This window comes from Lissotriton vulgaris, chromosome 10, assembly GCF_964263255.1.
Source record: "Lissotriton vulgaris chromosome 10, aLisVul1.2, whole genome shotgun sequence".
NCBI lineage: Eukaryota > Metazoa > Chordata > Amphibia > Caudata > Salamandridae > Lissotriton > Lissotriton vulgaris.
Genome location: NC_141698.1, coordinates 748,475,865 through 748,492,405, shown reverse-complemented (window position 1 = coordinate 748,492,405; position 16,541 = coordinate 748,475,865). Strand labels below are relative to the sequence as shown.

Genomic DNA, 16,541 nt, shown 5'->3' with positions numbered 1-16,541 from the left:
CAGCCAAGAAGGGATTCAGTTTTCCAACAACCGTGCAACATGACAACTTTGCTCCTCAGATCAAGAGTCAATCTCTAGGGTCGTGTGAACAATAGACAGTTATTTTACTCAGTCAGTGGTTGTGCAGTTTACTTTCACAATATGTAGAGAATAGAGAGACGGGCGTTGTCAATAAAGGGTAACATTTATTGAACAGTCTTTCTTCTCGTACAAGAGAAATTAATTGCCACAATTGCAAGACTTGTTATTATAAAAAGTACGTACAGTAAGATGAGTATCGCGAAATAATACTGTAAAAGCATTGATATGGTTTCTTAGCCATACAATGGTTTAAAATGAATAAAACATATATACATTCATATATACATTAGGCTAAAATACTCAACTGGTGCTTCTAACTACGCCTACCCCAGTGTACCTGACCTAAGCCTAATACTTGGGAGGGGAGTAAGTAAGTAGCTTTAAGTTAAGTTGGTTTTGCCAAGGTTTGCTTCAAGAATTCTCTCTAAGGGTTTAGTCAACACCATACCTCTGGAATAGAATGATGAGGTCTGGTATCTCCTTCAGGGGGGTCGATATCCCAGTCACCCGCAAGGGTAGACTAGAAACACCGGAGCTGGATTTCTCTGCAGGAGAAAAGACAGCGTCTCTCTCAGCGCGTCGAGGAGGAGGAGGAGGAGGAGAAGGGGCAGCATCCGCGGGCAGCTTGCATCTGCAGGGCTCTTGCAGGGGGACGGCTGTTCAGCTCCTAAGTTCACCACACCATCGTTCGCTAGTTAGCAGCGATAGCAGTAGCGATAGCAGCTATGGCATCATCAGCATAACAGCAACTTCAGCAGCAGCGAGACAGCGTTTGCTTAAGGCAACGTTGGTAATATTTATACCTGAAAGGTGCCTTGTTTGACGTAAGTTTTTGGACATAAGACGTCAATAAAGATGTCACTAGGAAGTGATCGTCTATCAGTGCTCATTAGAGTTCTATTACTAATCAAAACACAGCAAGCGGGGATTTCCAGGTTGCTGAGTTTTTATCTTGTTGAAGAACTCGGAGTGTTAATCTAGGAATCTTAGATAGTAACTTCTGCTATGTCATTGCACTAATTGGTTGCAAAGGAAGTGGCAGAGAAAGCGATTCTGAAATGTGGCTCTGTTCCAGTGAGGCCAGAGACGAGTTTCTGAATATTGCACTTGAACGGTTATGCCAATATAGGGAATAAATGGATTTATAGCCGAATAGGGGCATAAGGTCACAGTATCGATCAGGGTCCTAGATTAGAACACTACACCCATTCCACGAATTCATGTCCATCAAATTACTAAAACTAGAGCAATAAGATGCATGTGTAACATTGCCCACCCCAAAATACATATATGCATTTGAAATAGGCGTATTAGTAATACGTGAAAATTTAGGTACTGTACGTTTTTGAAGCATAGAAATCATTAAAAAATTATAGCATATGAAATCAATGAACGATTATGCAAAAAGAATTACACATGAAATATCTCTGAATACAGAAGAAGGGCGAGATAATTTCATCACATATAAATGCATTGCAGTAAAATGTGCTAGAGGCTGGTGTAAAGTTATAATGTCTCTAGATGTATTTAGAAATAGAAGTAGAAGCTTCTGTTCTCTATGAATAGTTTTACCTTAAGCAAAGAATTTTTCGTTCCAAAAAAGATGAATATTAAAAAGTGTTCAATTCAAAAGAATTATTGCTTGAACGGGGAAATTAGAGTTCCAACGCTTTTAGCAGTTTTTGTTGTTAAAAACTGAAGGCCGAATTCAGAGTTCATGGGAACGCTGTGTGTCGGAATGTTTCTCTTAAGTTATTGTTTCTGTTCGGGTGAGAACATCATATCAGACAGGCTCTCAAAGAATTGGTCTACAAAATCAGGTGACAGTTCGACCAAATTCGATAGTGCTGTAACTTGGCAGGTGTGAGAATGATTGCTGTCATCAAAGGCTGGATCAGCAATGCTCACAGAAGGTCGTACCTGGGTGATGTTGCTTTTGCCACTCGCTCCACTGTTACCACCTAGTCGTAGCACAGGAGTCTCAACGAATGCCGTCATCAGGATTGGTAGCCGCTGGGGACAACACAATGCGTGAGCCGTTATCGGACTTAGCAGAGTATCGATATCCATTGGTACTGCTGATGGAAGTGAAAGACAGGTGTCCAACACGCACTCATCTCTGCATAGCATACATCGTAGTACAGGTAAGATGCAATTTTTCCATATCGGTCTGAATGAAAGGAACCAGGTCATGTTTAGATCTCTCAGCCTGGCCAATCCAAGGACTCTAGTTATTCTGTCCCGGTAGCGCACTGCTAGGATTGTTTCTTCCATTCCCATAGGAGTCATGTCTGAGCTGTGGCTTGCCATAACGAAGCAGGAGGGCCAAAAATAAAATCCCTGCTACAAGTCCCAAAAATAGGGGTATGCCGCCAAAAACAGAGTGGACAAAGTTTGGAACGATTCCCAGAATTGCTTGAAATGGTGTAAGCAGTCCAGTAAAAATCGTCTTAAATATGCCTGGGATGCCTGTGGCACTAGACATGTTAAGGAGTTGGCTCAACATTTCTACGAAATGCACGGAGCAATTGGTTGATAAAAGGTCATGAACCTCCGTAGCTGTCCTTGCAACTAGGAGATCACACGTCTCTTTTGATGACGTGATGGGCACTGTTGTCTGCAAAAGCACAGACTTCATTTTGCTTAAAGTATCAATTCGTATAGAAGAGAAATGCAGACGAGGCCAGATGGGAGTCTCTATGTCTCCAGGGCCGCTCGGGAACAATGCTTGCATACAGGATTTGACCATGGAAGTTACGCTTACGAGATAGGCTTTTCCTGGCACAAGGCCACAACATCTTTGATCTGTTCTTAGAATGTAACTCCCATTTGCAAGTTGCATAAAGAAGGGCTCTATCTGCGTTGCAGGTGTGACAAGCTGGTGGTATGAAAGGTTGTTAGAATTACCTTCACAGGCTCCGTGTAAATTAATACCCTGGCACAAAAGTATACCGCTTAGTGAACGTTTACAGTTTTCACCACTAAGAAATACATTTTTGTCGCTGTCACTATAGCATGAATGTGTGTATGGTAATTTCCATGCTGACTTAACATATCCTTTACCCAATCGTTCATACTGGCCAGTAGGTATGTATTCAAGGCACTTTTTAAATCGGAAAGTTGTTATCGGAATAGTGATAATTCCAAATTAATACGATCAATTTCTCGTATTTTTTCTGCTGTTTCAATTTGTGTGACTTTCCAAGCCTCGTTGTACGCAGCATAGATGCTGGCCGCTATGAAACGCTTTTGACGCTGTTTGCGTGGTCCCATAATAAAATCGCGCAAATCAGCACCCTCTTTAAGTAAAGACAAGTGTTGCTTAATTTCAGCCAGTGTGGATGATCCTAGCCATTAGAGGCAGAGTTTCCCTACACTGTATGTTGTTACTATCCCTGGATGTTGTCTCTGGGAGTATCTAGGGTCTTGTCTGGTCATTTTTAACCCCTGTGTTTTCTTCAGGAATCTATCTTGACAGTAGTTTGTGTCAGTAGGCCAGATTAACCACTTTTTCCAATCAGGATGTGTTCTGTTAAAATGTAAAATTTTAGTTACGTCTATCTCAATATCTGTTGTTGCATTTTCAGGTATTGGCTTTGGAATAGACGGTTTGTTTAGGTCTTTGATCTTAGCTAGGCCAAGACAGGATGTTTGGTGAATTGTGTCATTTAAAAACATCATTTGTTCTGGTATCATGCAGGTTCTGAATAGTGCTTCTAGGCCTTGTACCTGCCACTCTTTCGTACCCCAAATGGTTTTTGTTTCAATGTTATTTTTCCAATAATCAAAACCAAATGTCATCATTTTTTCATAAAATGCTTCTGAATATATTAATTTAGTATTTGTCAGCATTGTTTTCATTCCTGTTTTATCTAACAGTTTGTAATAAAACGTTTCTGCATCACTGGTGTTAAACCCTGAGAAGTACTTGAATTTCTCAAAGAATGTTTTAGAACTGCTTTTAGGTGGTGTAGCACAATGTTCCCATTGATTATATTTAAAAACATTTCTAGGCAGTGCAGATTTATGCAAATAATGATCGCCATAATGTGTATAACAGAACAACTGTTCATAACTAGACGAACCTTGTAAATAATCATGTTCTGTGAATCTAGCTGACATTACTAAATCAGACATCATGTCATTAATACTGTTAAAGTCCCAATCATCAGAGAATGCACTAGGTTTTACAAAGTCACTTAATGAAACCTTCAGTTGATGAGGATACTTCAGGATCTCGACCGGACCATAGATCTCATAGTCAGTTTTCTCCCATACTACCCCACCGGGTATTGGAATGGCTGTGACATTTACTGTTGACAGTTCTCTTTTCTTCACGTGGGATGATCTGTGTGGTTTGAGGACTTGGTTGATGTTCTGACTTGCTGTGTCCATTGTACTATATTTTCCCTCAATGAATTTTCCCAAACAAAGTACCATGATGAGCCAAAGCAGGAGGAAAAATACACCTAGACCGAACCAGAACTCTAACCAAGGGGAAATAAGGTAGATTTCCTTCAGTTGATGAAAGAGTTCCGTTGCTTTTTCTTTAAAAGTAATTTTTGTTTCTGGCATCACTTCGGGGTTACTTTGATCCTCGGAAAAGTTGTCGAAGTCGATTAAATAACCAGAGGCAGTTCTGTCAATTGTTGGGATTATTCTTTCAATTTGTCTTTCGGTAGCACTTTCTGATGCCACATTATTGTAGACTGGTGTTTCTTGACGAACTGTTTCAATCTGTCTCAAGAGGCACGAGTTTCATGGCATTATTGCATAGTCCTTCTCTGTGCACTGCAGACTGATCGAATGTGATTAGTCTTTCAGTTTGAACCTCTTGGATTGTTGCAAGTTTGGGTATTCTGTTGTTTCTTGGGAGTCCACTGGGCCTACTGTTGATTATAGGCCACATGCTTGTGGTTTTACCAGGTCGATAGATACAACTCTGTTCTCCTTTTTACCAGCAAGGGGCGGTAGTACTACTGATCTTGTTCCGGTGACTGCCAAGACAGGTACTGCTTTTCTGTAAGAAGGCCCAAATTCCTTCTTCACCGCTATTTTTTCTCTGACTAGATCCCCAATCTTTGGAATCCAGACAGGCCTTGCTGGGGCTGTTGCTTGTGGTGCCTCGTCAGTGGTATCTGGCTGTTGCTTTAACTTTATGTTGCTTAAGGATTTTCTTGTTTCATTCAAGTCCTGTAAAACAGCAAAACGATCTTTGATGTCAAAGTCTGTTTTCTTATCTTGTACCACTGATACTTGACTATCTAAGTCCTGAATTCTCATTCTAATTCCGAACAATAGTTCGTATGGGCTGAAACCTTTTAGAGAATTTCTTGGCAAGTTATTAAGACTGGTTTGGACACTTATTAAATGTTTGACCCACCCAGCGCCTGAACCTAATACCTTCGCTGTTATAAATCGCTTTATGTCTCTTTTTTTTCTTTCTACCACACTATTCCCTTCGGGGTGTGACGGACAATAATACCGCAACCCAATTCCCATGCTGGCCATGGCCTCCTTATAAGCTCGAGAGCTAAAAGCAGGACCCTGGTCAGAATGGAACATGGCAATTGCGTATGTGCCGATAAAGACTCGCAGATCTTTTATAACCGTTCTGGCGTCAGCCGAGCGCTGGAGGCCACATTTTTTAAGTGTGTTTAGCCTTAATGATTAATAGGACGCAGGATGGGATGTAGACAGCGTTACGCTGTTTCTGATTGGTAGCCGGTAGCATAGTTCACTACTGCGATCCCTGTTGCAGTTTTCACAGTTGTCTGCATATTCATGAATGCCTTCACTCATTTCCGGCCACCAGTACTCTGATTCTAATTCTCTCAGAGAGTCCCTGATTGTTTGGTGTCTTAGACCCAATCCCATGTGTGCTTCCTGTGTGAGGAAGCCCCTCCGGTCCCTGTTTGGAATTACCCTATCCCCCACTCCAGGGATTCGAGCAAAAGGAACGGAGTTTGCATTGATTACGTATGCATAGTTGAGTGGATAGTTCACGGGTAGTGCTGCACAGTCGCCTTTTACGGTCGTTTTTACTGCCAGCATGGTTTCCCCGTCTATGTATTTTTCTGCACGCTTTTTTGTGGCTACGGAAGCCGGTTTAGTTGCTTCCGCTGTGGCTGTATTAGACAATGAATTCCCTGCAACGTGAACGCCATCACGCTGAAGACTCTGTGCGTGTATCACGTGAGTCTTTTGTAGTTCTTTCTGAAAAAGAGCTACCTGTTTCCAGAGCAATTTATGCTTTATTGTGGCACCTGTGTCATCTTTGTAATCATTTTCAATCCAGCTCTGCAGCTTATTATTGTAAGAGTAGACGCATAAATGAGAATCGCACACGATAAGTGTCGGAAATTCGCGTTCTGCATTTTCGAGCGCCATCTTTAAAGATCTGATTTCAGCTCTCTGAGCCGAACAGTTTCTTACTGATTCAGTTTTTGTTACTTTCGGTCTGAATTTACCGCACAGCCAACAACCTTTAACAATCGCACAGGCTGCATCGTAGGATTTGCTCTCTACGTTGAATTGCTGTACAAATCTATCTGTATAGATTATACAGGCGTACTGTGGGAGAGGCAGAAGTTCGATTGGCAGAGGATATTCTTCTTCATATTCTAAATCATTCAGTTCTTCGAATTGCGGGGCGAAATAGTATTTCACATCTTCCGCTCCTAGAGAATCTACGTACTGTATCCATTTCGGATCCAGTGGCACTGTAGGCAGGTTTACTGGGCTGAATAGCGCCTCGAAGGCGGATTCCGCTGTGAGGATATTAATCCTTTTACCATGTGCTAATTCTCGTTCATTTGCTAATGCAATTTGCACTGCTTTCACAATTCTTTCTGTCGGACCGAATGTTTCTTCTGCTTGTGTGTACAAGTGAGATTTAATTGAAATTGGTACCTTTTTTCCCTCATTAGAGGTCGGGTACGTGAATCCGCATCCTCCTGGGATGACTCGAATTACAAGATCGCGTGTGTTGTCACGTGTATCTAATTTTGTTTTTGCTAACATGTCTGTTTGCAGTGATCTCAAAATTTCTCTGTGTTTTTGAGTCCAATTGATTTGTTTAAAATCAGGTTTTATTAGTTCGTAGAGAGGTTTAACCCTCTCTGCGTAATTTAGAATGGTAAGTTCTTCCGAAATTCAGAAAACCTAGTATGGATTGTAAATTCTTCAGCGTTTTTGGAGCTTGGAGTACAGCGCACTTTGCTAAGAAGTTGTCCGCTAGGCTTTTCCCTGCACTTGATAATTCGTATCCTAAAAATAATACTGTCAGATGGGCAATTCGAGACTTTTTAAAGTTGAATTTGTAACCCTCTGCTGCGAACCCAAGTATAATGGTGTTCACTCTTTTCAAGTGAGTCTCCAAGTCGTCGTCTGTGAGATAGATATCATCTACGTAAGATAATGCCTCATCATCATATATTTGTAGTAACTCTGTTACTCTAGCTGAGAATAGTCCTGGGCTGTTCTTGAACCCCTGTGGGAGCCTACAGAAATTTTTCTGAGACCCCATTACGGAGAAAGCGGTCAAATACCTGCTTTCTGGTGCAATGTTTTGACAAAAGAAACCATTAGATATGTCTAGTGTCGTTTTATATTTTTTCCTAACTATGTTATTCATTAGGGCTGCACTATGCGAGTTTTGCACTGCAAAAGTTTTGCAACATGCATTAAGGTGTCTGTAGTCCAAAACTAGACAATATGAATTGTCTGGCTTGGAGACAGGAAACAAAGGATTGTTCATTTGAGATGTGCATGTTTCAATCACCCCCTGGTATTCAAGTTGATCTAAGATCTCCCTGACTTGTTTCTTAGCTTCTTGCTTAATGGGATACTGCCGTTGGGCAGTTGATTCACTTTTTAACTGGATTTTGTGAGGAGGTGAGTCCTCATCCCATCCTACATGATTTTTATATAATGCCGGTGCCTGGGCTACTGCCCATTTCCTTGCATAAGTATATTTTTTGTGAATCAGAATGTGATTCGAGAAGGCAGGCATAATCATTTCTTCGCCACGAGGGCACTCCCTGACAAACTCTGGGGGCCAATCTTTTTCAGCTAACAGAATATCATAGCCTTTTGAGAGTTTATCCCAAAATAGACCCTTTATTTTCCTAGTCTTATCACCCTCTATACGCAATGTTATTTCGTATATCTTATGGGGCTCGCTAAGTCTGGTGTCTGCAGTTTCAACCTGAATGTATTCATTCCTGTCCACTGTCTCCAGATGACTCATCAAGATCTTGCGGGCTATAGTGATTTCTGCTGCACTGTCCAACATTGTCTGTGCCCACTCCCAGTTTTTCAACTGTGTCCTCAGTATTCTCGGCATGGTTGATTACTCTAAAACTGGCTACCTTCTTTTTCGGAAATTGAGATTTTTTACTCTGAGCAGGTTCCTTGTCTTTGGACTTGGTGTGCTCTCCTGGGTCTGACCGTCCTCTTCTTTCCGATTTCTGCGAAAAAGATCGAGAGGGACGTGTATCAATACTTTGATATCTATCAGGTTTTTTCAAACTATCCCTATTTCTAAGGTTGTATCTTTTCTCAGAGGGCTCCCTCTGGGGAGACTGGTGTTCTCGAGTCGGAGTTCTTTCCCTCCGTCGTGGAGACCTTCCTCTGGACTGGAAAACTTTTTCCTTGGGAGTGGATTGTTTATTTCCATCCCAGCTCTTTTTAGGAGTGTTTGAATTATTTTTAATAAATAATTTTTCAGGATTTTCGAGCATTTGGGGCTTTACTGGTTTCCCACCCAAGCTGTCTCCACCTAATTCTTCATAGCATTTTTCTATGATTCTGGCAAGCTCAACTGGCTGATCTGTTATATCTGTTTCCTTCAACTTCTGGCGGATCGCCACAGATGCTGCTTCTCCTTTTATATTGGCTAATAATATAGCAGAGACCTGCTTGAAGTCTTTTAGTAATTTCATACCAAGACTTAAAGCAGGTTCTGGTCCGTATTCATTTTGAATCTGTCGTAGTACATCTGGTATTACCGCCATAGACGGAACACCATGTGTTTTTGTGTAAATGGAAGCAAAGACTGTACCCCAAGTGTCCCAGTCCTCCACGTGTGGTGCGATTCCCATAGGAAGGCAGATTGTCAAGATTCTGTGTTTCTCAATAGGGCTAGTATTCGGAAATACTGCCTCTATTTGAGTGATTATCTGTGCTAACCAGAACGGAATTTGTTCCCGTTTTATGGGTGTTTTACCAAGACATGACTGTATGTTCTGTGGTGTGATTTTATTAGTGTTCCCTTGATGAGGGGTCAGCTGTGGTACATTAACAGCTGGTTGGACTGTTGCAGTCCGCATAACATATTGGACTAATTGCCTATGTATTTTAATTAATGTTTTTAGCTGTACTAACAGCTCTTCTCTAGACATTTTTGCAATGTCCGGATGTGGTGTGTAGCTGGCTAGAACCGGCCACGTTGCTCCTGGTCTACCTAGTGGACCGAGCCTGGTAATATGATCATTATGTTTTAGGGCGCCTTTAAACCAAAGTAAATGTTCTTGGTATTTTAATGGGATTTCAGTCTCCTCGAAAGGAGCGTACTCATCCGGTGGTTTCTCTATTTTGTAATAGTGAAACTCTTTTGTTCTAGCGTTTGCCGCTGGAAAGTTTATCCATGAATAGAATACCTCTGTCTGCCGATATTCGTGTGCCTCTATCACGAAAATTACTGTACCACCTTGTGGTGTCAGTCCGTTTTCTATAAGTTTTAAAGTTATAGATTTTCTTAAATGTGCCGGGATCATTATTGCACCCGGTTCAGTAGTAGTGTCGGGACCCTGCTGAGTCGCATCTGCTGCGGCCCCAGTGGTTCCGTTTTCTAAGTCTGACATTTTATAAATGCAGGGTTTGCAGAGCAGGTCTCCAAGGAGACAAAGATTAGGTGCACAATATTTTGGAACACTGTATCCTTCAACGTTGAATAAACCAGAGCTTTACATAGGAATCTCTTCCTACTGAGTTCGGGCGGATTTTAACCTTTCACCCACTCCAGACGTCTATTGGAGTATTTACGGGAGAAAGGGGTTTGTGTGAAAAATGCACGACTGAGTTACTCTAACGTCTTGCGTTAGTTTATCGCCTTACCAAACGTTGGGCGCCATGTAGTGTAGTTCCTATTTTCCCAATAGGCCCTGCGCATTGGAATAACATAAACAGTAGTATCGACGTAGATGTGCGGATCTTCCAGGCCTCCACTGACTATGCCAAACTTAATTGGGTTTGTTACCAACTAGCTCAGAGGTCACTGGAAACTTTCTTGACTGAATAGGAAGTGATCAGCTTCCCTGGCACAGCCAAGAAGGGATTCAGTTTTCCAACAACCGTGCAACATGATGAAGAGTCAATCTCTAGGGTCGTGTGAACAATAGACAGTTATTTTACTCAGTCAGTGGTTGTGCAGTTTACTTTCACAATATGTAGAGAATAGAGAGACGGGCGTTGTCAATAAAGGGTAACATTTATTGAACAGTCTTTCTTCTCGTACAAGAGAAATGAATTGCCACAATTGCAAGACTTGTTATTATAAAAAGTACGTACAGTAAGATGAGTATCGCGAAATAATACCGTAAAAGCATTGATATGGTTTCTTAGCCATACAATGGTTTAAAATGAATAAAACATATATACATTCATATATACATTAGGCTAAAATACTCAACTGGTGCTTCTAACTACGCCTACCCCAGTGTACCTGACCCAAGCCTAATACTTGGGAGGGGAGTAAGTAAGTAGCTTTAAGTTAAGTTAGTTTTGCCAAGGTTTGCTTCAAGAATTCTCTCTAAGGGTTTAGTCAACACCATACCTCTGGAATAGAATGATGGAGGTCTGGTATCTCCTTCAGGGGGTCGATATCCCAGTCACCCGCAAGGGTAGACTAGAAACGCCGGAGCTGGATTTCTCTGCAGGAGAAAAGACAGCGTCTCTCTCAGCGCGTCGAGGAGGAGGAGGAGGAGGAGGGGCAGCGTCCGCGGGCAGCTTGCATCTGCTGGGCTCTTGCAGGGGGACGGCTGTTCAGCTCCTAAGTTCACCACACCATTGTTCGCTAGTTAGCAGCGATAGCAGTAGCGATAGCAGCTATGGTATCATCAGCATAACAGCAACTTCAGCAGCAGCGAGACAGTGTTTGCTTAAGGCAACGTTGGTAAAATTTATACCTGAAAGGTGCCTTGTTTGACGTAAGTTTTTGGACATGAGACGTCAATAAAGATGTCACTAGGAAGTGATCGTCTATCAGTGCTCATTAGAGTTCTATTACTAATCAAAACACAGCAAGCGGGGATTTCCAGGTTGCTGAGTTTTTATCTTGTTGAAGAACTCGGAGTGTTAATCTAGGAATCTTAGATAGTAACTTCTGCTAGGTCATTGCACTAATTGGTTGCAAAGGAAGTGGCAGAGAAAGCGATTCTGAAATGTGGCTCTGTTCGTGTGAGGCCAGAGACGAGTTTCTGAATATTGCACTTGAACGGTTATGCCAATATAGGGAATAAATGGATTTATAGCCGAATAGGGGCATAAGGTCACAGTATCGATCAGGGTACTAGATTAGAACACTACAGGTTGACTGAGAAGAGAGCCATGTTTCGGTTAAAAAGAGTATATCTGGTTTGGCCAAATCCAATAAATGAAATATTTCTAGATATTGTTTCACCATGGAACGAGTATTTAGGTATGTCACTGTAAGTTCAGTCATCCCATAGCTGTTGTGCCTATGAATAGTGTCTTCAATTTTATGATTACCTTGCCTGTGAATGTCATCTTCACCAGGAAGCCACTGATTAAGATCAGGAAGATGCTCTATATTTCATAATCCACAGATTAACTAGTTTAGAGAAAGTGGTGGGTTTAAGTATTTGATCATTAGAATACAAGAGTTTTAATTTGTGCATAAAATAGGTTTAAATGTGGGCATGGTGGCTGGCCCAGGCCACAGACAGGCTTGCCTTTGGCATTCTATGGCCGAGTAGGAGTTCTGCCCCAGCCCACCGCGATTGGGTCCACTTGGGGTAAGATTAGAAAAGTATATCCAGTTTCCTAAGCCGACACCAGGAAGGAAAAGTGGCAAGCACGAAGAGTTAAAAAAAGGCATGTCCAATTCAATTCATACAATACAGAGGTTTAAAATTAGGTGATTAAAAGCAAAGCGGCAGCGATACCAATATATGTGCATGTTGTACAACAGCGCGGACTGCTGTGCAACATGGCTTAAAGCAGAAAAAAGCACTACTGCTGGCCAAGTCATGGTGTTTTTTTTTCTTTAAGCCATGTTGCACAAAATGTTTTTTTTAAATACATTGACAAAGTCAATAGATTTAGCATAGGCGAAACCGATTGGCTTTGCAAATGAATTTTATTCTTTAGAATACACCCACCAAAATAAATAGGGAGCAATTCCTATTTAGAAGGCTGGTTTTGCTTACATCTACACTGCTCTTTAACACTGTTCCACCAATGAGAAAAGCAATCCCATTACCTGGACCGAAAAAACAGGTGGTAGTTGAAAGGTGAAAACCATGAGCGAAGAGAGGAAGACTGGGGAATAACGGCCGCCCAGAGAGGCGCTCTTTTAAGGAACAGAAATAAACAAAAAAAATCATAAGAGTTCACAAAAGAACTCCCAGCTGGTCAATTCTACTCTTCTGAGCATTCGATTGATAAGATGTTTGCGGAAAATAAAATATTGATTTTTAAATATAATATTAAAGTCGAAATTTCGACAGAAGAGCACCTTGCATTGTTAGCTCAGTGTTGCATGTGCTGCATTCACTACTTGAGTGCTTTTTCGGACAGATGTAAAAGGTTTTCATATTCGGTTGGTTGAAAGTATTCCTAATGCGAGAAGTGGAACAAGGTAGGACAGAGGCGAACATCATACATGCACAAAAGTATTGTGGTGCAGGAGAAGTATTGCATAGTATAAAAAAATGGCCAAATTTGATCCAGGAGCTACAGGTCTTGGGACACTCAACTGTTCATAGGTGAAGATGAAGAACACCCTACTCCGAAAAACTGAACAAAATAACTGTTGTAAAGCAATCCAATGTAAGATAACCAACCAAGGGAGTAGGCTTCTGTTGTGTCACAAATCATTATAAGTGATTAACGGCTCATTAACTGAACACTAATTACACTGAGCATGCAATGTTCATTATGCCCAAAGCCATGTCTGCAACACTGCCGTTAGAGATGTACTTACCAGGTAAATATTGTTGGCCGACTGAAGGGAGTAGTACAAGTGAACAATAAAAGGACTCTTGCTGAGCGCCAGGGCATCCCTCTCAGCCTGCACTTGCTGAACCATGTTCTTATTAATCATGTCAGCTTTCTTGACAACCTGGAAAAGTTAATACAGACAACACCTTGAGTAACTTCAAGTCCAAGGCTTCCACATGTTGAATATTACATCTTCCTTTTGGGAATCTTGTGCGAGCACAATCTCTTTACACATTAACCTATACAAGTGGCGGTCTCCTGCTGCAGGCCTAATCATTGCAGTGGCAAGAGAGGTTAGCTATGCGAGTTATACACGTTTCCCTGCAGAAATAAACATCTCCACCTGAAACATTCTAGATTCCTAAACTACCCAGAAAAATGTACAGCATTCCACATCGAGCTTTAAAAATTATTAAGTGCATTGTCTCATGGGCAAAAACAATTACTGACGTGAAAGGGGCAAATGTGTTCCTCTGCCTTTACATGGCACTGTTGAAATTGAAAAATAGTGAGATCAGTGGACCACTGGTCTCATCCTTGTGTGCACACAATAGTTCCTCCAATACAACACAGGTTCCAGACTTCTTAATCAATTGTTCGGTGTGTTTTATTCAAAGCATAGTTTCATAAATCATTTCCACATTGTATATACGGTATGTATTTAGCTCTTTTTTTTCAACGCATAACACTGTCCTTTATACACATATAATGCATTTCGGGGCCATTGTTTGCCCCTTCATCAGGGAAAGGATACTGTGATAGAAAAAGAAAATAAACGTCCTGTAAGTGATGTGCTGGTTATGGTGTGTTTGTGACAATACATGTGGGGAAAACTCTGTTGTAAGTTATAGGGTCACCTTAATAAACCTGGGGCCCGTGGGGACACAAAAAGAATTAAAACATGTTCTTACGTGTGTTCGTATTCTATGGTTGCATGGTTCTGAAAATAAAAGGTAGAGTATATTTGTTACCGCTGTGGAGCGGTGAAGATAATGCGCGAAAAAGAATAACAAAGTTCCAACACAACGTCCGTGTGGTATGGTCGGAAGACTAACCTGAAGTTGGGTCACAGGTTTCGAAAAGCGATCCGTTCACCGACGCCGGTCAGGACACGAATGTCTGCTGCCGCGTTTGCTCAAGTTCAAAAACTCGCGATCACGTGATCATGGAGGGTGACAAAAGACTCGCACCGGTGGTTGCGATGCCGCGAAATAGGGTTGAAAATGCGCTGAGTTCTAGATATCAAAAAAAGTTATATTCTGACAGCTGAGTGCGGAAAAAAAAAAATATTATCTGGCAGCTGGGTTTAGAAAAATAGAGGTGGAAATTTAAGATGGTTGAAAATGGGTGTGATATCGGGGTAGGCGGGGAGGGTTTCTAAATAATGTGTTATGGTGTGTGGGGAGTACTGTGTAATGTGAACTATGTAATATGATCATTAAGGTAAATCTACAGAAAACAATAAACAAAACATCACAGTGAATTCACACAGGAATTACTAGGGTACTCCAAATGCAATTATTACAGGTAACAAGAGAGTTCAATTCTGTCGTTAAGGCCGAATGGCTTCTGTGTAGAGAGTCTATAAATCCAGGTATTTTCTCGTTGGAGTAGGAATTTTGTATTGTCCCTGCCTTCAATTCTAGGGATGATTTCCAGTATGATGAACTTGAGTTGGGAAATGTTGTGTTTCTCATCTTGAAAGTGTGTGGCTATTGAAGATTTAGTGGATTTTAACCGGATGTTGGACTTATGTTCTGTAAGTCTTGTCTTGATTTTGCGTTCTGTCTTGCCGATGTATAGTTTGCCGCACGGACATTTTAATGCATAGATCACATTGCTGGAGTCACACGTGGCGTTAACCTTAAGTTTTATTGTGTGACCTTTCATGGGGTGGTTGATTACATTTCCTCTGATGATACTATTACAGTTCCCACAGTTCAGGCATGGTTTGGTGCCTGTGTATTTCAATGTGGTGGTAGGTTTATATTGAACCAGTTCTCCTAGGTTCTGTGCCCTGGTGAAAGCGAACAGTGGGGGTTCCCTGAACATTTGATTGAAATCTGGTTCCAAATTCAACAATGACCAGTGTTGGTAGATGATCCGTTTGTATTTCGTGGTTGCAGTGGAAAATTTAGAAACTACCACTATACGGGTTTGTTGTTTTTTGTTACTAGATTGTAGGAGTTTCTGTCTATCTATGTTGGCAACTTTGCATTTGGATTCTCCAATAATGTTCTCTGGATATAATCTGTTGTGAAATTTGCTGGCCACTTCCTCTATTCGTTGTTCGGATTTTGTGGGGTCTGATGTGATTCTTTTAACCCCTGCCATTTGTGAAAAAGATAAGTATTTTTTTAGATTTGGGTCATGGAAACTCGTGTAATGAAGCATATTGTTCCTGTCTGTGGGCTTAGTGAATAGGTCAGTTTCAAATCCATCTTTATTTACCGAGACTTTGACATCAAGAAAATTCACACTTTTTTCCGATAATTCCCATGTCAATTGGATGCGTTCATCAATTTGGTTGAATTCCATCAATAGTTTTTGCAGTTTCTCCTTGGAGTCTTTCCAGACGATAAAGATATCGTCGATGTATCTAGTTAGAAGTAATAGGTTCTCTGTCCACTCTTCGTTGGTAAAGATGTGGGTCTCCTCATATTGTTGCATAAAGATGTTAGCGTATACAGGCGCCGCTGAATTGCCCATGGCCATGCCTACCAATTGTTGGTACCATGAGTCTTGGTATTTGAAGTAACTCTGATATAATGTAAAGGGCATGAGTTCCATCAAAAATGTTTGAAATGTTGTGTCCAAGTCAGAATTGAGTAAGGCTTGTTCGATGGCTTCTATACCTAAAGAGTGGGGTATAGAAGTGTACAGTGATCGTACATCCGCAGTGCAAAGAATCAGGTTATATTCCGGATTGATTTTCAGGTTGTTTAATTTAGAAATGAAATAGGTGGTGTCTTTAGTATATGTTCTCATGGATTGCACTGTTGGCTGTAAGTATTTGTCCAAGAATTGACCGATGGGTTCATGGAAACTCCTACATGTGGAGACTATTGGTCTCATGGGGGGGGTCCATCAAGTTCTTATGAATTTTGGGTACCATTCTGAGAGTAGGACTTTTGGGGTATAGAAGCCATCGAACAAGCCTTACTCAATTCTGACTTGGACACAACATTTCAAACATTTTTGATGGAACTCATGCT

The 16,541-nt window shown here is 41.2% G+C and overlaps 1 protein-coding gene across 1 annotated transcript in view; it reads right to left on the bottom strand.

The window, feature by feature from the left end:
• The window catches only part of MASTL (microtubule associated serine/threonine kinase like), a 276,260-nt gene that overhangs the window by 231,977 nt on the left and 27,742 nt on the right, over positions 1-16,541 (bottom strand). Inside the window, exon 2 of the mRNA XM_086941611.1 lies at positions 13,310-13,447. Coding sequence (XP_086797737.1) covers positions 13,310-13,447 — 138 coding nt within the window. The remainder of the gene's footprint in view (positions 1-13,309; positions 13,448-16,541) is intronic.